Genomic DNA, 21,685 nt, shown 5'->3' with positions numbered 1-21,685 from the left:
TGTGCAAATCCACTGATCCCAGCCAAGGTGAAGTTTTTAGGATTCTTTTCTAAATACATATTTGGATACCTTGTGATTATATATTTTTATTATTCATATGCTTGCTTAAAACAGCACTGGAATAAAGAAAAGGTTCCAACTATCCACTTTCAGATTTTGTTTATACTTTGATGAATGACTAGAACGTGTGAACTTCATTAAAAATAATCCATTAAAAACTCATCCGTTTCATCCTTACCCATAACAAGTTTAAATTTAACAACAAATATTTTGTCCAAACCATGGGAACAGCCACGGGCACTAGGATGGCTCCCCAGTATGCCAAACCCTTCATGGGCCACCTTGAGGAAGAATTTCTGGACAAATGCACCACAAAGCTTTTGACATATCTGAGATACATCAATGATATTTTCATCCTCTGAACATACAAACTCCCTCACAGATTTCCACCACAACTTCAACAACCACCACAAATCCATTAAACTCTCTGTAGAACACTCCCACAGTAGCATCCACTTCCTGGATACCACCATCAGCTTCAACAATGGAACCCTGTGACTACTATATAAACGAAACCTACAGATCACCACACCTATCTTCACAGATCCAGTAATTACACCAACAAATGTGTTATCTACGGCCAGGCACTCAGATACCACAGAATACGCTCTGAAGAGAAAGTCCGGGATATACACTTAACACACTTAAAATTGTCTTCACCAAACAAGGACACTTTACCAGAGAAGTAAATCACATCATGGAATAAGCCACCGAAATATCCCAAGAGAATCTGCTTCAATATGGAAATAAATCCCCCTCCAACTGTGCACCCCTAGCTGTCACTTTCCACCTCACACTGAAACCCATATGGGGCATCAAACAATTCCAACCCATATTCAATGGGGACCACATCCTGAAATAAATCTTTCCCTCTCTTCTGACCTTCAAACAACCGCACAGCCCCTCTAAGCACATCAGAAGCAAGCTCCCCACAGATTAGGATACCCCACTTCAAAGCAGTACCAGACCCTGCCAGAACAACAGATGCAAAACCTGTAGACATAACCTCCACTGCTATGATGATCAACACTTCCCACAACACACTTTTCAAGATCTATGGGTCCTACACATGCCTATCATAAATTGCAGTGTACCTCATCCAGTGCAATAAATTCCCCAACAACTATGTGGGTGAAACCAGACAATCCCTACAATCTCAAATGAACTCTCACAGGAAAATGATAAGAGAGAAAAACCTGTGGATGAACTTTTCACAAAATGATCACTATAACTGATCTCTCAATCCTCATCCTCAAAGAAAACTTGCACAAGACAAGCTTGAGAGTTTAAATTCGTAACTTTGCTAGACACTGAAAATCATGAACTGAACAGAGGCACTGGATTTATGGTGTATTACACCAATTTATAACCCACTAACAACTCCCAGCACGTTGTCTTTTCTCCCCTCTTCCTTCCTTTCCCTCCTATGACTGGAGGGGTGTTAATAGGTTACTTTCCCTTGAATGGTCCTTTGAAATATGTGTTAACTACTTATGCTAAACAATCTGTTCACCTTGTATTTAGCTGTGACAGTACCTTTTCCAGTCCAGAAGAAAAGAGTGCTGTGGAAGCTTGAAAGCTTCCCTCTCTCCCAACAAAAGCTGTTCCAGTAACAGATATCACCTCACCCACCTTGTCTGTTTAGAAGCACTTTAAAACACACAAGGGCAACATTAGAAGATTGTATACAGAGTGGCAATATTTGTATCCATCAGTTTTTCCCCTTTGTTATAACATTTTAGCTGATTAAATTCAAAGTCTCAGACAAAATGAATTTGTAGAGACAAAACTAAAATGTTTAGAATAAAGAAATTTTCATTAAACCAAAATATAATAAACCATGTTGATCATCCTCAGCCAGTTTACCTAAGAAGTTAATCTCTGTCAGAGGAAGCCAATTATACTGCATTCTGTTGACTGTGACCCCACAGTGGGAGGAGGGGCCTTTTAGACGTGGGTGGGCTTGTGCCCGCCTGCCTCCCAGGATTTCCAATAAGACCCTAAAATGGCTAGAGAGTGTGGGGAGAGAAATTTTTGACACTGGTCAAATATGTCTAATGAAGAAACAAGTCTGTGATCTGAGACAGATTATGGTACGTGACAGAAGAGACCAGACTTCATTTTTTCATGGGGGGGGGGGGGAAGATAGCTCAGTGGTTTGAGCACTGACCTTCTAAACCCAGGGTTGTGAGTTCAATCCTTCAGGGGGCCATTTAGGGATCTGGGGGAAAAATTGGGAATTGGTCCTCCTTTGAGCAGGAGGTTAGACTAGATGACCTCCTGAGGTCCCTTCTAACCCTGATATTCTATGATTCTATTGTATGAAACTATTTCAATGCAATTATAATTCCATATTATTAAAATTATGCAGTGCTACCAGAATGCATGACTTTTACAAAAATCAAGACAGGTCTTTGGCTCAGAAAACTTATAACCTAAACAAAACATAAAACAGCAAGTCAAGGCAGTCAATGGTGAGAAGAAAAGAATTAATTCACAAGGTGCAAAAATGTGGCTTGCAGTCAACCTTCTATTTCACCACATTCAAGGTAAGGAGATACATCTTACAAGTTCCAAAATTCAATGCACTACATACAGCCTGGAGTTGTTGAAGCAGACTTCCCCATGACCCATTACCGATACGATGCACAATACACCAAAACCAGGCCTGGGTAACCTTGGTTTTGGCCAGAAAAGTAGTCTGAGTTTCTTTGTTCCTCAGAACCCATTCAAAAGCCTCAAGATTTTTGGCTGTACTGTGTCCAAGGGTGGTATACTTGCAGATACTACAACTGTGAAAGTGATGTTCAATGGAAGAAAGGCAGAAAAATTAGATGGTTCTAGTTCAGAAAGAAAAGCCACAAAGACAGCCCCACTACTTTCTGGATTTGCTTAGAAGTATGGGATTTTACCTAATGAAAAAAAATATTTTTGTTCACACAACAGAAGAACCTAGGGGAGGGGGATAGAGCAGCCAAAAGAAAAATTTCAGGCTTTTAAATGTTCCATTTTCAGTGCCATTTTGAGTGCGGCTCACAGCAGCAGCCAAAAAGGAGAAGCAGGCTGCTGAGAAGTTCTTCTGCTAATCTAAATCCAAGTACCTCGTGGCCCCCTTTGAGTCCTTGTTCTGGTAATTTGTTTATAATAGGAAAAAAAGAGAAACAGAACACTTTTCTTAATAGCTAGCTCCATTGGCTCTGCCAGTTTTTCCACTGCCTGGAAGAAACATAAAAATAGTTGTATAAAGAATGTATTTCAACACTTTAAAAAAATACCAAAAAAGTCATTGGATCTCTAATTTTACTCATTATTACATAAAGATACAAGCAGCAAAGAGTTCTGTGGCACCTTTTAGACTAACAGATGTATTGGAGCATGAGCTTTCATGGGTGAATACCCACTTCGTCGGATGCATGTAGTGGAAATTTCCAGAGGCAGGTATAAATATGCAAGCAAGAATCAGACTAGGGATAACGAGGTTAGGTCAATCTGGGAGGACGAGGCCCTCTTCCAGCAGTTGAGGTGTGAACATCAAGGGAAGAGAAACTGCTTTTGTAGTTGGTGAGCCATTCACAGTCTTTGTTTAATCCTGAGCTGATGGTGTCAAATTTGCAAATGAACTGAAGCTCAGCAGTTTCTTTTTGAAGTTTGGTCCTGAAGTTTTTTTGCTGCAGGATGGCTACCTTTACCTCTGCTAGTGTGTGTCCAGAGAGATTGAAGTGTTCTCCTACAGGTTTTTGTATATTGCCATTCCTAATATCTGATTTGTGTCCATTTATCCTTTTACGTAGGGACTGTCCAGTTTGGCCGATGTACATAGCAGAGGGGCATTGCTGGCACATGATGGTGTATATTACATTGTGGACGTGCAAGTGAACGAACCAGTGATGGTGTGGCTGATCTGGTTATGTCCTGTGATGGTGTCGCTGGTTTAGAGATGTGTGCAGAGTTGGCATCAAGGTTTATTGCATGGATTGGTTCCTGAGTTAGAGTTACTACGGTGTGGTGTGTAGTTGCTGGTGAGAATATGCTTCAGATTGGCAGGTTGTCTGTGGGCGAGGACTGGCCTGCTTCCCAAGGCCTGTGAAAGTGAGGGATTGTTGTCCAGGTAGGATTTTAAACAGCTTACAGTCCTTTTTCTGTTGTAGAGAGGTGAAGTGTGTAATGTAGATCTCCCGTCTTATTTTAGTAAAGTCCGTTTGTATGGAAGGTTGGGTATTTATGAGCGTCTCCAGGTTGGAGAGCTCCTTTTTGATGTTTTCCTGTTTACTGTATAGGATGCTGATCAGGCGGTTCCTCAGTTTCTTTGATAGTGTATGCTATAATCTCTCACTGTGGTCTGTGTAGTATGTAGATAGCAATGGATTTTTCACCTTCAGTCCATTTGGTATGATGTCCATCCATTTGCATTTGGAATGGAAGATGATATCTGTCTGTACTTGTGCAAGTTTCTTCATGAGGTTGATGGATTTCCACTCCATACGGCTAAATGCAGTGCTTTGCATGGTTTCAAGCTTCAGAGGAGTAGCCGTGTTAGTCTGGATCTGTAAAAGTGGCAGAGTCCTGTGGCCCTTTATAGACTAACAGACATATTGGAGCGTGAGCTTCCATGGATGAATACCCACTTTGTCGGATGCATGCATTCACCCACGAAAGGACTGTAAGCTGTCTAAAATTCTCCCTGCCGCATGGGGCCACAACAGTGGTACCCCTAACTCACCCAGCAATATAGTCAATCTATCCAGCTACACACTCTGTTCGGCAGAAGAGTCTGTCCTATCTTGACAGGTTTCAGAGTAGCAGCCGTGTTAGTCTGTATTCGCAAAAAGAAAAGGAGTACTTGTGGCACCTTAGAGACTAACAAATTTATTAGAGCATAAGCTTTTGTGAGCTACAGCTCACTTCATCGGATGCATTTGGTGGAAAAAGTCCTATCTTGGGGACTCTCTTTCTGCCCCACCACTTGCACAAACATGATACAGTTCTGCGGTGATCTGGAAACCTACTTTTGCCGTCTCCGACTCAAAGAATACTTTCAAGATAACACTGAACAGCACACTGATTCAGAAATACCCTCTCACCAACAGCACAAGACGACAACCTCCACCTGGACTCCTCCTGAGGGTCGAAATTACAGTTTGGACCTATACATGGAATGCTTCCGCTGACGTGCACAGGCAGAAATTGTGGAAAAACAACATCGCTTGCCTCATAACTTAAGTTGTGCAGAATGAAATGCCATCCACAGCCTCAAAAACAACCCTGATTATAATCAAAGAGGCTGATAAAGGAGGTGCTGTTGACTACCAAAAGGAGGCTGCCAGACAACTCTCCAATGCCAAATTCTACAGGCCACTTTCCTCAGATCCCACTGAGGAATACACTAAGAAACTGCACCATCTACTCAGGACACTCCCTACACTAACACTGGAACAAATCAACATGCCCTTAGAGCCCAGACCGGGGTTATCTATCTACTACCCAAGATCCACAAACCCAGAAATCCTGGACACCCCATCATCTCGGGCATTGGTACTCTCACTGAAGGACTGTCCAGGTATTTGGACTCTCTACTCAGACCGTATGCCACCAGCACTCCCAGATATCTCCATGACACCACTGATTTCCTGAGAAAACTACAATGCATTGGTGATCTTCCAGAAAACACCATCCTAGCCACCACGGATGTAGAGGCTCTCTACACAAACATCCCACGCACAGATGGAATACAAGCTGTCAGGAACAGTATCCCTGATGATGCCACTGCACAACTGGTTGCTGAGCTCTGTAACTTTATCCTCATACACAATTATTTCAAATTTGGTGACAATATATACTCCAGACCAGTGGCACCGCTATGGGCACCCGCATGGCCCCACAATATGCCAACATTTTTATGGTTATCCTGGAACAACACTTCCTCAGCTCTCGTCCATTCATGCCCCTTCTCTACCTACATTACATTGATGACATCTTCATCATCTGGACCCATGGAATTCTTCCAGGGTTTCCTTCCCACCATGATTTCAACAACTTCCACCCCACCATCAACCTCAGCCTGGACCAATCTACACGGGAGGTCCACTTCCTAAACACCACAGTGCAAATAAGTGAGAGTCACGTAAACACCACCCTATACCGAAAACCCACCGACAGCTATGCCTACCTTCATGCCTCCAGCTTCCACCCTGGACACACCACACGATCCATTCTCTACAGCCAAGCGCTGAGGTACAACCGCATTTACTCCAACCCCTCAGACAGAGATCATCATCTACAAGATCTTCACCAAGCATTTTCAAAACTACAATACCCACGTGAGGAAATAAGGAAACAGATCAACAGAGCCAGACGTGTACCCAGAAGCCTCCTGCTGCAAGACAAGCTCAAGAAAGAAACCAACAGAACTCCACTGACCATCACAAACAGTCCTCAGCTAAAACCTCTCCAACATTTCATCACTGATCTACAACCCATCCTGAACAACAATCCCTCACTTTCACAGGCGTTGGGAGGCAGGCCAGTCCTCGCCCACAGACAATCTGCCAACCTGAAGCATATTCTCACCAGCAACTACACACCACACCGTAGTAACTCTAACTCAGGAACCAATCCATGCAATAAACCTTGATGCCAACTCTGCCCACATATCTACACCAGTGACACCATCACAGGACATAACCAGATCAGCCACACCATCACCGGTTCATTCACCTGCACATCCACCAATGTAATATATGCCATCATGTGCCAACAGTGCCCCTCTGCTATGTACGTTGCCCAAACTGGACAGTCCCTACGTAAAAGGATAAATGGACACAAATCAGATATTAGGAATGGCAATATACAAAAACCTGTAGGAGAACACTTCAATCTCTCTGGACACACACTAGCAGAGGTAAAGGTAGCCATCCTGCAGCAAAAAAACTTCAGGACCAAACTTCAAAAAGAAACTGCTGAGCTTCAGTTCATTTGCAAATTTGACACCATCAGCTCAGGATTAAACAAAGACTGTGAATGGCTCGCCAACTACAAAAGCAGTTTCTCCTCCCTTGATGTTCACACCTCAACTGCTAGAAGAGGGCCTCATCCTCCCTGAGCGAATTAAACTCGTTATCCCTAGCCTGATTCTTGCTTGCATGTTTATACCTGCCTCTGGAAATTTCCACAAAGTGGGTATTCACCCACGAAAGCTCATGCTCCAATACGTCTGTTAGTCTATAAGTTGCCACAGGACTCTTTGCCGCTTTTACAGATCCAGACTAACAGCTACCTCTCTGAAGCATAAAGATACAAATACAATATGGGGCTGTACATATCATCTTGGTGCACTCTTTTATGCAATACATGTTTAAATCTACATGCAAATTATGTTCTGCCCTCAGTGATGAGAAAAGCTAGCTTTCATTTATTTTAGGGTTTAATAGTGTCCATCACTGTAGTTTATGAACACTTCCTAGATGAGTTATGGCTGCATGGCAAGGTCCTTAATGGACTTCATGGATAAAATCCTGGATCCACTGAAGTAAATGAGTTTCTACCACTGACTTCAAAAGCTAGGCTTGCACCAGAGGAAATTTCTGCTGTTTTCCTTTCCTTGATCAGAAGCTCTGCTTGGGACATGCAGGTATTGAGAGAGAGTTATTTTGTTTTGACTTTTCTTCTGTCCAATGAGCAGACTAGGTGGGACATCTTTTCTTATGGCACATCTTCCCTAGCAACATTAAGGCGCTCGTCGTGGTAGCGCTTTAAGTTGGTTGTATAGTCGCAGCACCTCCACGAGGGGCTCCCAGAGCTGGTGTACTGTCTACTCTGGCACTTTACAGTGCTGAAACTTGCAGCGCTCAGGGGGGTGTTTTTTCACACCCCTGAGCAAGAAAGTTGCAGCGCTGTAAAGTGCCAGTGTAGACAAACCCTTAGAGAAGAGGGGTTTTGCAGCCAACTTTGATCCTAGTCAAATTCTAAATTCGTCTGATCTTCTCTGCAAGTTTGTTCCACAGGTGACATTCTCGATTTTTGATTGAGAACTATTTACCTCTGGTGCTCATGGGCTTTGTCCAAGGATGAAAGTGCATTAGAGGAGCACACGTCATCAAGAAGTCATCAACATGAGTCTAGCAAAAAAACAACAGGCCAGACAAATGTCATTGGGAACTGTATCAGGGTTACCAAAGATATAAAATAATGAGGGGTAAATGATATCAGCTGACATAATTTTCTAGGTTTCAGTAAAGCATTTTCCCAAGTATCTAACCAGAAGCTTCCATACAACATAGAGGAATAGGGACTTATATAGATTAAGAATTTATAGATAAAGTGCCAAATGCTTTAGTGTAAATAGAATAAAATCCTCCTTGTTGGATTTATGAGGAGGAGTTTCCCACAAGAATCACTGGTAGCACTAACTTTATTTAATTTATACAAAAGTGATGTGGAAGAAAGGACAATCTGCATGGTCTCAACATTTACAAATGACACAAGGACCGGAAGGATTGTGAATTCTAAAGAAGAGGTGAGTAATTTATGAAAGTTTTGATAAGGAATGACAATGATCAAAGGATCAGCAGGTAGAATTCAATTTCAGGAAACCTAAAGGGAGAACCAAGGCTAAGGCAAAATATACTTGGGATGGAAATTTGCTTAAACTAACACAGGAAGAAAATGATCTACCAACAGGAGAATAGAAGCATGAGCTCAGTATTAGACAGAAGCAAACAAAAAAACCTTCAAAGAAAAACGAACCAACAGAGGCTACTAGAATGTATTTGTTTTGTTATTTCTTTCTTTAGATTTATACCGATACCCAAAAAGAGTGCACTTCCAGGTTCTATGTACCCTTAATCTTTTAAAACATACTGTTAAATAGGCTCCCCAAATTACTCCAAAAATACAATACTCTGGCAGACAACAGCAAAATATAGGTGGTGCATTATAACCCATCATTTCTTGATTTTTCAGGAGAAGGTGGAATTTCACAAGTGATTACATTGTTATTGCTAGCTGGAAAAAGAAAAGGTTAGACAGATGCTAGAGTCAAAAACAGGGGTGGGCAACAGCCACTACAAGAACTTTGGTAAGTTGTCACGGGCTACACATATCTACTATATTAATGGAGGGGGTGTGGGGTCTGGGAGGGCGTTTGGGTGCAGGAGGGAGTTCTGGGCTGGTGCAGAGTGTTGTGGTGTGGGAGGGGGTGTGAGGTGCAAGCTCTGGCCAGGAGGCCCTTACCACAGGCAGCTCCCAACCGGTAGTGCAGCAGGACTCAGCAGGCTTCCTGCATGCTGTGGCCCCAAGCCGCTCCCAGAAGTGGCTGCGGCCGGCTGCTGCTGGCATGTATCTGTGCGCCCCTTGGGTGGAAGGCAGCAGCAGGTCTCCATGCACAGCCTGCACCCACAAGCACCGTCCCTGCAGCTCCCATTGGCTGGCTGGAGAACCCACCGGGAAAAATTAGTGGGTGTGGAGCATCCACCGGCGCCAAGCTCCCCCTCTATCCCCTTCCCCAGCACCTCTCACACGCATGGCAGCCCCATGCTTCCCAACTTCTCCTCCTCCATCCCAGCGCTTCCAGAGCACTGTGAACAGCTGATTCGTGGCGTTCAAGCTCCAGGACGGAAGGGGGAGGACCTGAGGCTGGTGACTGGGACTGGCATCGGAGCCTCCAGGTGGGGGGCCAGAGGCCAGAAATCCGGGTGGCAGCGGGGCCCCCAGGCAGGTGGCCATGCTGGGCGCAAAGCCTGGCGGTGCTGCAGCACCTCCTGCTCCCCTACTCCCCGCACCTATGTGGACCCACTGGCACTCTGCATTGACCTCCCGTGATTCGGCAAATTCTCTGGTTCAGCACCAGTCAGGTCCCGAGGGTGCCGGACTAGAGAATTTCAACCTGTATTAATCTCAGCTGTAAAGTATCACTAGCATAGTTTTCTGCATTAAAAAATGTAAAATGTTTGCACACCAAAGAAAAGGCACATATGCCAAGAAATACCAGTGGGAGTTCAGAATTAAAGATATCCAAATGGGTAATAGAGGACCCTGGTATATAAGGAAAGGGGAAAATGGGAGAGCACACCAAGCCCCTGGCATGTGAGGAGGGGTGAAAGTGGGTACACAGAACCCCTGGAATGGGGGAAAGGGGAAGGATGAGGGACACAAAGGGAGAGCGTTTCAGGGAGGCCCTGAAACAGAGGGGGGTGGGAGGGTGGAAAGCTTGTGGGGTGCCCACTAAGCTTGAACTACAGAAGCTGAAAACCATGGACCCCCTAGTTTAAATATAAATAAGAAAAAATTCTGGATGCAACATTCCTTCTTGCAAAACCTATATTTAAAACTCAATGTTTCCAGCAACTTGGCTGCTATCACGAGTTAAACTCCTAATGTACCTTTCTTGGCTTCTACGTGAGTACACATATATTCACATTTCTATTCAGATAGTTTGATTGTCAGATACTTGTAATAAAAGCTATTGGTAAACTGATTCAGTAGTATTCACTTACTGGAATTCTAAACTGATGGATTTAGTACCTGTTTTTTCCTTGTTTATAACATGTTTACTTGCTTACTAAATATTAATGTAATGGTTTTGCTACATATAAACACTGGCACATGCACATTATTATAACACACACACACACACAAAGTTCCAACATTTTCCACTGCATGCATCTGATGAAGTGGGCTTTAGCCCACGAAAACTTATGCTCAAATAAATTTGTTAGTCTCTAAGGTGCCACAAGTACTCCTCGTTCTTTCTGCTGATACAGACTAACATGGCTACCACTCTGAAACATTTAAACAATGTTCTCATAGATTTGGTACATGTCTGCTGGTGAACATTACGTTAAATTTAATACATGCAGTGGTAAGATAAGTGGGTTGTTAGCACGTCATCAGCATTGAGGCAACACTCTTCGGGGGTAACTCTCACCAGGAGATGGGAGTATGTGCAGAATCTCTCTCTCTCGGAGGTAGGGGAAAGTGGGGAATCTTCCCCCTCTCTCCCTTCAGGAGATAGGGGACATGTTCCTTCTGCTTTTTCCACTGTGGGAATCTCCCTCCCGATGGATCTAAAGAATAAGGTAGTGGTTTTCAACTTTTCTACCTCAACCCTGTTTACAGACCCCTAATAAATTTCAAGTGGAGGTGTGGACCCCTTTGAAAATCTTAGTCTGCGGACCTCCAGGGGTTCACAGATCACAGGTTGAAAATCACTGGAATAGGGGTTTGTGGGGTAACCTCCTGCCTTAAGGGGGGGGGGGAAATACCCCTTCCTCCTGTCTCTCATGTCTGGGGCCTTACCAAATTCACAGCTGTGAAAAATGTGTCATGGACTGTGAAATAAGCCCTCCCCCCTGAAAGCTAGCTATTGGAAGGGAGAGGAAGGGTAGGGCTGGAGGCGCTTCAGCCAGGGGCTCCTACCATTCCCCAGGCTCCAGCTACTAGTCCCCACTCTGGGGAGGGACAGAACTTGCTCTTCCCCCGTACAGCTGCTCTTGCGGAGAGATCAGACCTCCAGGAACCTCCTGCGGCTGCAGGAGTGAGGGTGGTAATCCCACAACCCTCCTACAACAGCTTTGCGACACCCCCACCGCCACAACTCCCTTTTGGGTTGGGACCCCCATGGTTACAACACTGAAATTTAAGATGTAAACATCTGAAAACTTGAAATTGACTAATTTTCAAATCCTATGGCCATGAAATTGACCAGAATGGACCCTTAATTTGGTAGGGCCCTCCTCATGTCCCTGCCTGACAGCAATGTGGATTACTCTGAATTCAATTGACACTAACAACATATGACTATTATTACTTATTATTTGTATTACAGTACAGTGTCTAGAGGCCCCAACCAAGATCAGGGCACCATTGTGCCATACTCTGTACGTATATACAGCAAGAGAAAGTCCCTGCCTCAAAGTGATTACATTCTAAATAGACGAGAGAGAGAAGAAAGCAGACTAGAGGTACAGAGAGGTGAAGTGACTTGCCCAAGGCCACATTACACCTTTATATTTACATGAACTCATTCTAAACTCTCAAATTCAAGGGCCCATTTAAAAACCCTACTACAATACTATTACCAGTTTTAAATAGTTTGTTAGGAAATACTGGTGAAGCTTTTGCAAAAGTCCATTTTTTTCCTCTCTCTTTTTTTTTTAAGCTAAACCACCACATTAAAAAAAAAAAAAAGGACACCCATCTCAGTAGCGAGCTTTTAAAATAATAAAATGACAAAGACACACACACACTGACAACTAAAATCTCTTTCCGTTTAATGAACAGAAAATAGTTTTATATATGACTATTAACAGCTAACTGGTATCACTTTTTTTCCTGCTTATTAGCTCCAGACCAGTACTTCAAAAAGTTCATTGGTCCTGAAAGCATTTCTGCCAAAATTATTCAAATCCTAGCAAGTCACAGGATAGCAAATCTTAAAAACCAGTTGTCATAAATATAAAGGGAAGGGTAACCATCTTTCTGCATACAGTGCTATAAAATCCCTCCTGGCCAGAGGCAACATCCTGTTACCTGTAAAGGGTTGGAAGCTCAGCTAACCTGGCTGGCACCTGACCCAAATGACCAATAAGGAGACAAGATACTTTCAAATCTTGGGGAGAGGGGGTAGGAGGGAGGAAGGCTTTTGTTTTGTGCTCTTTGTTTACAGTGGTTGTTCTCTCTTGGGACTGAGAGAGGCCAGACAGAAATCCATCTTCTCCAACCCATCCTAATCCAAGTCTCCAATATTGCAACCAGTATAGGTAAGCCAGGCAAGGCGGATTAGTTTATCTTTTGTTTTATGTGAATTTTCCGTGTGTTAAGAGGGAGGTTTATTCCTGTGTTCTGTAACTTTAGGTTTTGCCCAGAGGGGGATCCTCTGAATCTGAATACCCCATAAAGTATTTTCCATCCTGATTTTACAGAGATGATTTTTACCTCTTTTTCTTTTCTTTTTTTTTTAATAAAATCCTTCTTTTTAAGAACCTGACTGATTTTTCAATTGTTCCAAGATCCAGTGGTGTGGGTCTTTGATGATTTTGTAACCAATTGGTTAGGATATTATTCTCAAGCCTCCCCAGGAAAGGGGGTGTGTAGGGCTTGGGGGGGAAGATGTCTCCAAATGGTCTCTTTCCCTGTTCTTTGTTTAAAACTCTTTGTGGTGGCAGCATACTGTTCAAGGACAAGGCAAAGTTTGTACCTGGGGGAAGTTTTTAACCTAAGCTGATAAGAATAAACGTAGGGGGCTTTTCATGCGGGTCTCCACATCTGTACCCTAGAGCTCAGAGTGGGGAAGGAACCCTGACATGGTGGCAGAGCAGTGGGATCATTTTGAACCAAAAGCACAGACCTGAAGAGGTTTTTTGGTTTTTTTTAAGCTGAGAGCAGCTAGAGGGTTTTCTGTCTCTTTGCCTGGAGACAGAGGTGTTAGGTTTTTTACAAACGGATTTTTCTTTTTTGAGCTGGAGTTTTCTCTACCTAAAGGCAGGGTAGTTAACCTCCTGCAGGGAAATTCACAAGTTTTGGTTTTTTCCCCCTAACTCTTGGGTATAGCTAGAGTTAAGCACAAGAAAGCAGGAAAATGACTACCAGTGAAGCAGCTAAAACTAGAGCTGACCAGATTTGAAGCTGAAGAGAAACAAAAAGAGCACGATAGACAGATGGCCTTAAGGCGCCTGGAGATAGAGGCAGGAAAAAAACAGGGTGGAGGCAGAGGAAGCTGCCCACAAGAGAACTATGGAGGAGAAAGAAAAAGAGAGGAAGCATGGACTGGAGATGGAGAAGGCAAGGGCTCAGCAGAATATACCAACCAACCCTAGCAATCCTTCTCCAGGTACTGCTTCCCATCCCAGAAAGTTCCCTACCTACAAGGCAGGTGATGATACCGACGCCTTCTTAGAAAACTTCGAAAAGGCCTGCCTTGGGTACAGCATCTCTACAGACCAGTACATGGTAGAGCTGAGGCCGCAGCTCAGCGGACCCTTAGCTGAGCTGAAATGTCTAAGGAACGCATGAACAGTTATGAACTCTTTAAAACCCAAGTGAGAGTCAGAATGGGGCTAACACCCGAGCATTCCCATCGGCGGTTCAGAGCCCTAAGGTGGAAACCAGACGTGTCATTTACCCAACATGCCTACCACATTGTGAAAAATTGGGGTGCCTAAATATCAGAAGCAAGCGTTAAACCTCCAGAAGAGTTGCCTTTCCTAATGCAAATGGAGCAGCTCTTAGAGGCTGTTCCTGAGGAAATAGAAAGGTACATCCTAGATGGGAAGCCCAAAACTATAATCAAGGCGGGGAGATTGGAGCCAACTGGGTGGAGGTGGCAGAAAAGATAAAAATTAGTAGCAGTTGGGGCGAATATCAGAAGGGGCAACCCAAAACAAAACCCTATCACCGGGGGCAACCCAAGGCCCCACCTACATCCCAAAGAAAAACCAGACACCTTATTGTCCCACCACGCCATTCTCCAGCAACCACCTTGCCCCAGTGACCCAACAGGTTACAGCTCATTGCACCGGGGTCACACCAAAGGTCCTCAGGCCCAGATGCCTCCCAGATACCCTTAGAGGGAAGGGAAACTGAGTATGGGCAGGAAGAAGGTTACAGCGTGGAGGGACACTGGAGCGCAGGTGTCAGCTATCCATCAATCCTTACTGGACCCCAACTTAATCAACCCAGAGGCTCAAGTGACGATTCAACCCTTCAAGTCCAACTCTTTCCATTTGACTACAGCCAAGTTGCCTGTCCAGTACAAGGGCTGGTCAGGAATGTAGACTTTTGCATTCTGATGATGATTATCCCATTCCCATGCTGCTGAGGGAAGACTTGGCCAACCAGGTAAAGCTGGCCAAGAGGGTGGGAATGGTCACCTGCAGCCAGACTAAGCAAGCTTCCACACCTATCCCTGTTCCTGAACCTTCCACCAGGGCCCCGTTTGTGTTACCAGAGACCCAGATGGAGGTGGTGGAACCGGATCACCTGCCAATGACTGCAACGGCCATAGTGGATCCAGTCCCAGAGACCCAGCCAAAGCCAGTCCCCGAACCAAAACTGGCAAAGCAACCAGCCCCAGAACCGTTGCCAGCACTGAGTCCAGCGTTTGCAACCCTGTCTACAGCTCCAACACCAGAGTGTACCACTGAGCCTGCACTGGCAGCAGCACCAGATGACCCTACACAAGAGTCTCAGCCAGAGCCTGAAATACCCCACAGTGCACCAGCAGAGAGCGATTCACCATCAACGGAAACAGCCCATCACCTGCATCGCTTCCAGAGGGACCAAGCCCAGGTCCACAGTCCAGTGAGGAACTGATATCTCCAGCATCAAGGGAACAGTTCCAGGCCGAACAGGAAGCAGATGAAAGCCTCCAGAGAGCTTGGACAGAGGCATGGAGCAAACCACCACCTCTAAACTCTCCTCTCAACAGTTTGTTGCAGAAAGAGGACTTTTATACAAGGAAACTCCTTCTCGTGGGCACCAGGAAAACTGGTATCCTCAGAGACAGTTGATAGTTCCAACTAAGTACTGGGGAAAGCTCGTGAGCTTAGCCCACGATCATCTTAGTGGCCATGCTGGGGTGAACAGGACCAAAGAGGGACACAGCAGGGCTGTGTGTAATGGGCAAGTCTGAGAACAAAGCACCAAAGAGGCTTAGGCTTTGGGAAGTCTACACTACAAAATTAAACCAACCTAAGCTACGTTGACATACAGTCGCCACAGTAATTAAATCACTTTTGCATGTCCACACTACGCTCCTTGTGTCAGCAGTGCACATCTTCACCAGGAGTGTCAGTGTGGGGCATTGTGGGGACAGCTTCTGAAAGGCAGTAACAGTCAATATAAGTAATGCAGTGTCTAATTACATCAACCTAAGCACTACACTTCTCGTGGAGGTGAAGTGGGCGAGTTACACTGGTTACTCTACAGTGTAGACCTGGCTGTTAGGATATAGATATTCAGGCCTGTCCGTAAAGGCCTATACTCTAAGAATTTAGATGTATTCTTGTCACTTTGCTAGTTATAGAGGTATAAAAGAAAGAATCAAAATCACTGTTTGCCAGCGTAAGGGCTCTCTCGTACTGTGACAGTCTGAGACCCTGTGCTTAGGCTAAGATCTCTGGCTAAGCAGCAGAGGCAGCCATAAGTTGGGAAGCGACTGGTCACATCCTCACATTCCAAACTAGTCAGATTGAAATAAGGCTATCTGGGGCTGTTAGAATGGTGATCGGATCTATCACCTCCAGAGAAAAGGAAGAGCCTAGAGGATGTAAAAGGAAGTTTAGTTTGATAGTTTTCTGTTTGGTAAGAACTCACTTATCAATAGACACAGCTGGGAAACCCTTATGTCTTTATAGATGTAGTTGTGAAATCCTCACTTCTGTATTGTTTTGTCATTATAGTTCCCACTTTGCTATTGTTTATTTGCATGGTCTCTGTCTGGTTCTGTGATTGTTTCTGTCTGCTGTACAATTAATTTTGCTGGGTGTAAACTAATTAAGGAGGTGGGATATAATTGGTTAAATAATCATGTTACAATATGCTAGGGTTGGTTAGTTAAATTTCAGTAAAATGACAGGTCAAGGTATAGCTAAGCAGAACTCAAGTTTTACTATATAGTCTGCAGTCAATCAGGAAGTAAGGGCAGGGAATGGGAACAAGGAATGGGGGTTGGGAAATTGGAATCATGTTTGGCTAAGAGCAGGAATGGGAACAGGGACATAGGTGTAAAGCTCTGTGGTGTGAGAGCTGGGAAGGGGGACACTAAGGAAGGAAACTGGAATCATGCTTGCTGGAAGTTCACCCCAATAAACATCGAATTGTTTGCACCTTTGGACTTCGGGTATTGTTACTCTCTGTTCACGCGAGAAGGACTAGGGAAGTAAGCAAGTGAAGGAATAAGCCCCCTAACACTGGCCTTTGCCTTCCTCTACACTCCCCTTCTTTCCTAAAGATACTGATGCCTGCTGCTTCTTCAATTTCTGCTTTGTCACCACTGTTACTGGTAAACATCCTTATGTAGGACCTGGGGAAGAGCATACATGCCAGCTCCCATCAGAGCAGTGCATGAGAATATTTCACCACACCAGTGCATGAGATAGGTAATGCAACAGGCTAAACAAAGCGTTGGCAGACTAACAAAATGAACTGTTGACAGTCTCCCTTCGAACTAGACACCCTTCAGAACCCATTAATACCACTCATTTATCAATAAGAATTGCTGAACACCTCAGAACACTCCCTGAAACCTACAGCCTGAGCACGAAGTCTCCTCAATACTTTGCAACTCTTACCAAATGGGTAGCAAGAGACCAGACGATACTGCTAAATCTCTCATCCACATAGTCATAATTTCAGGCCCTGACTATCACAACCTCCTGCTTTATGGCCTCAACTACTGTAACTTTGCTCCCTCAAAGTTTATTTAAAATGCTGCTGCTAAAACGGCTCCTTATTCTGACCACATCACCTCCTTAATCTGGCTACCCAAGTCCCTCCACTGGCTCCCCCTTAACCTTTACATCAAACATAAGTTTCTTGTCTTTACCTTTAAGACCCTTCACAACTTAACCCCACCCTTCCTAGCTGATCTAGTAACTCATCCTGATGTGGACACCTGCCTTCACTCTGCCAGCATTCCCAGCCTTTACTGCCCACCAGGCAGTTTCTCCCTTAAACGCCTCTCTGCTTTCTTTCACTCTGCATAGAAAGAGCTCCTCAATAAAATCCATACAGTCTCTTCCTTATTCTCCTTCAGATCCCTTATTAAGGCTCACTTCTGTCAGGATTGCTACAAAACCCTGCCTGATAGTTACAGCTTAGGCAGATTTCCAAGAGCTACATACATGTAGCTAACAAATCTGTGGAAATTTTTCATCATATTCATTTGTATGTTTTAACGCATCTGTTTTGGTCTTCAGACTGTAAACCTTTCAGGGTAAGGATTACATCTTTTTTATGTTTGTACCACACCCAGCACAATGGGGTCTAAATCCTGATTAAGGCCTTTGGGTACTACCTCTATATAAATATTTACAACAAGACTAGCAAATTAACTAGTGTTTCTCAAACAGCTGCAGAGAGAGCGCTAACATTATGCCATCCCTGTGGTATAATTTCCTTAGTTAACTGCTACTATAGGGCAAAGAGCAACATTGAATTTTGGCAGATAATATACAAATGGCTGCTACTGTGTTTTATTTCTATTAGAGAGTGGTAGAGTTATCAAAACAAAAGAGCCACTAGACATTTAAAATACAGAGGAATTTCCCTTCAGACGATTTTTAAAAGGTAGAGAATGCAGTCTTATTTTTACAAACATGTAAATGTCTGTTTCATAGTGTCATATTAAAGCAAGAGATTATTTTCCTGCTTATAAACAGACAAATTTTCTGCATAACTACATGCAATCACTTCTAAAAGAGAAATGAAAAGATGACTGATACTGTATGTTTCTTTACCTGTTTCCACAGTGTTTTCTGTTTCTGCTGCCTCCAACCCATCCATGCTATCTTCATCCTCCACTGCAGTTTTTCCTCTACTCCGAGGCCTACAAATATAAGAAGGGCATATTGTTCACAACCAAATCATTTCAATTTACATGTATCTAGGATCAAAATCATTTTATGTTGACTGAGTCATTATCACCACTAACTTATCCGGAATTTAAGTCCAGCAATTATTTATGAAATTAGTTGACAGTTCTACCTACACTTTTTTGTGCTGATGGACAGAGTATTATACAACTAAAGGTTAACATGGTACCCCTTTAATCAGCTGCCAGCCCATAAGATTTTGCAATTACTATTAACAGAATCATTCAGTAATTCACCTCTTTTGAACAGACTGTAGGCCACTGGCATGACTACAAGAGAAAAATGTTGTGTTAGATCTTCACATTTTTCATTATGCAGAAGGCAATTATAACTATCTCACTTTAGAATGACAGGTTTCAGAGTAGCAGCCGTGTTAGTCTGTATTCGCAAAAAGAAAAGGAGTACTTGTGGAACCTTAGAGACTAACAAATTTATTAGAGCATAAGCTTTCGTGTGCTACAGCTCACTTCATCACTTCATGCAAATGCATCCGATGAAGTGAGCTGTAGCTCACGAAAGCTTATGCTCTAATAAATTTGTTAGTCTCTAAGGTGCCACAAGTACTCCTTTTCTTTTTACTTTAGAATGTGGTCCAAAACTTGTGCATTAACAAATCTTACACACTGTACACAGACATACATCCATATAAAGCAGGCCAGAAAATAAATTCCAGTGAATATGACCATATCATTAGAAAAAACAAACTGAACAAAAAAAAAAAAAAAAAGAAAAATTTTGCTGGTAGAACAACAGTGCTAAAAATGATGTTAGCTGACAAATTGCTTTTAAAATTAAATACTGGAGCGGGTCAGAAATTCTCAGATGCAACAATATTTTACTGATAGAAAATGCCAATGCAAAATTGAAATGTTCCATGGAGGACTGACAGAAAGCAGGAAGTTTTTCCACTAGGAACCCATCTAGTTTCCCGTCAGTATACCTGCCTGGCTCCTCAGGACTTCCTGGCAGGTAGACTACCCCCAAGTCAGGGACCTCACAGCTTCCAGAGCTCACAGCTCTAGGGCAGCCCATTTGGCAGACTGTCCCTGAGGACCAGGACTTTCCATTTCACAGAGAATTTTGAAATTTTTAGTTTTCATTCCAAACTGGAACAAAACCAAATTTCTCAGTATCGAAATCCTCCATGAAAAGGACTTACCCTTCTCCACACAGCTCTATTAAATACAAAAGAATCGCATTAAAATAATTTCTCTGTACTAGACCAACTGAGCAGTCCAAAGGAAATGTTCCATCCTGCACCACCTGAGATGCTCAGGAACTAAGACAATAGGTGCAGAATTTGAACAGAATTATTTTGGTCCATGCTCTGTTGAGTGTACTGCTGAAGCTGAGCATTCCATACCAGAGTAGTAAATGTCTCATAGTAAGGAGATCTCTCTGGTCACATTAGAACAGTGTTGGCCACGTGGAGGAGTAGAGGGATTAAAATGGAGATCAAAACAGTCTGAAATCCACAGCATCTTTCATTCCCACTGAGGGGATGCAATATTGCTGTGCCAGACACAATGAAAAGCCAAGGAGTTTTAAAAAGCAGTCTTTACTTTTGAGTTTCTTGGCTTTTGTTTGGGTCACAATAGGAAATGGGAAGTCCAAAATGCAGACATGGCAGAACCACTACTTCAATAAAAAATAAGTAAGTCATCCTTATTACCCAAAATGTTAGCTATTATGATAATAACACCCAAAGGACTGTACAAATTAACCTCCCAGGAAGCAGCAAGTCTGTGAAACTGGACTGGGTCAGTAATTGCATTCCCTGAGAAGCTATTGACATAAATATAGATATTTGATAAAGGCATAGGGGAAAAGAAGGTTGTTTTTATGGGCTCTTCATCTGTATGGTGCATCTTTGGATTTTTTCCTCCTCCTCAAATTATTAGTCCCAAATTTAGATTATCTGTGGACAGCTGTCTATAGAATGGAGGTTTTGGTCATCACTTTCGTGTTATTTAAATGATTTTCCAGATTTTTTTTAAAAGAAAAACAAACAAGATGTAGCCTTAATACATTATTGAGAGGGGAATACAACTGTTGACACATTTCTCATCTACACACCTGCTGCATAACATAGTTCAGTTCTAAATCTGACAAAAACTACTCAACCAACTCATCAATAACATTAACTGGAATTAATTATGTTACTTTAAAAAGGGAACAGGGGGAGTAACTTTTCCAAATTAGGGTCCTTGTGATATCACATTTTTTCAGCCCTGCCCTTAACTGAACAGATGGCAACCCTGGAATACAGCTCAATGCAGCTTCTCCTCCTGCCACCTGCCAGTTTTTCCACATGGCCCAGAGACAACATGGATATTTAATGGAGGAAGAAAGATAGCCTTGTGGGAGTAGAGAGAAGACTGCATCCTCTTTAGCCATTTGCCCCTCAGCCCTCTGCAGGTGTCCATTACAGTTTTCTAAAGGTACTTCTACACTGCAATTAAAATCCCATGGCTGACCCAGGCCAGCTGACTCAGGCTGCAGGTCTGTTTAATTGCAGTGTAGACATTCCAGCTCTGGCTGGAGCCCAGGCTCTAGGATCCTGCAAGTTGGAAAAGTCCCAGAGTTTAGCCTGAGCCCAAATGTCTATACTGCAGTTAAAATCCCCACAGCCTGAGCCCAAGTCAGCTGGTATGGGCCACCTGCCGGTTTTTAATTGCAATGTAGACATACCGACTGTCGAGGAGCTTAGCCTTGCCATAGATGGCCTGCACATTTGAAAGGCCCCCAGAAAAGACTGCATACCGTCCGAGGTCATAAAATTCAGAAAACTTATTCTACTGCAACATCTTCATGAGTTGCTCTGCCTATGCTGAAAATAAGGCAAAAGTACCACAAGAAATGAGAGACGCAGACATCATCACTCTCTATAAAAACAAGGGTGACAGGAACAACTGTAACAATTATCGTGATATTTCTCTTCTTAGTATTATGGGAACAACCTTTGCTCGAGTTGTCCTGAATAGACTTCAGACCCTTGCAGATAGAATCTATCCTGAATCACAATGCGGCTTCAGAGC

At 43.4% G+C, this 21,685-nt stretch overlaps 1 protein-coding gene across 27 annotated transcripts in view; it reads right to left on the bottom strand.

Annotated features, from left to right (window-relative positions):
* The window catches only part of KMT2C (lysine methyltransferase 2C), a 356,354-nt gene that overhangs the window by 250,752 nt on the left and 83,917 nt on the right, over positions 1–21,685 (bottom strand). For 25 of the 27 annotated variants that reach the window (XM_043509677.1, XM_043509671.1, XM_043509676.1 and 22 more), the window contains one exon: positions 18,513–18,601. In XM_043509677.1, the coding sequence (XP_043365612.1) occupies positions 18,513–18,601 (89 nt within the window). Of the gene's footprint in view, positions 1–8,095; positions 8,175–18,512; positions 18,602–21,685 lie in introns of all 27 variants that reach the window. The other 2 variants (XM_038389800.1, XM_043509681.1) reach the window with 1 other exon arrangement.

The sequence above is a fragment of the Dermochelys coriacea genome, chromosome 2 (genome assembly GCF_009764565.3).
Source record: "Dermochelys coriacea isolate rDerCor1 chromosome 2, rDerCor1.pri.v4, whole genome shotgun sequence".
NCBI lineage: Eukaryota > Metazoa > Chordata > Testudines > Dermochelyidae > Dermochelys > Dermochelys coriacea.
This window is presented reverse-complemented; position numbering and strand designations above follow the sequence as displayed.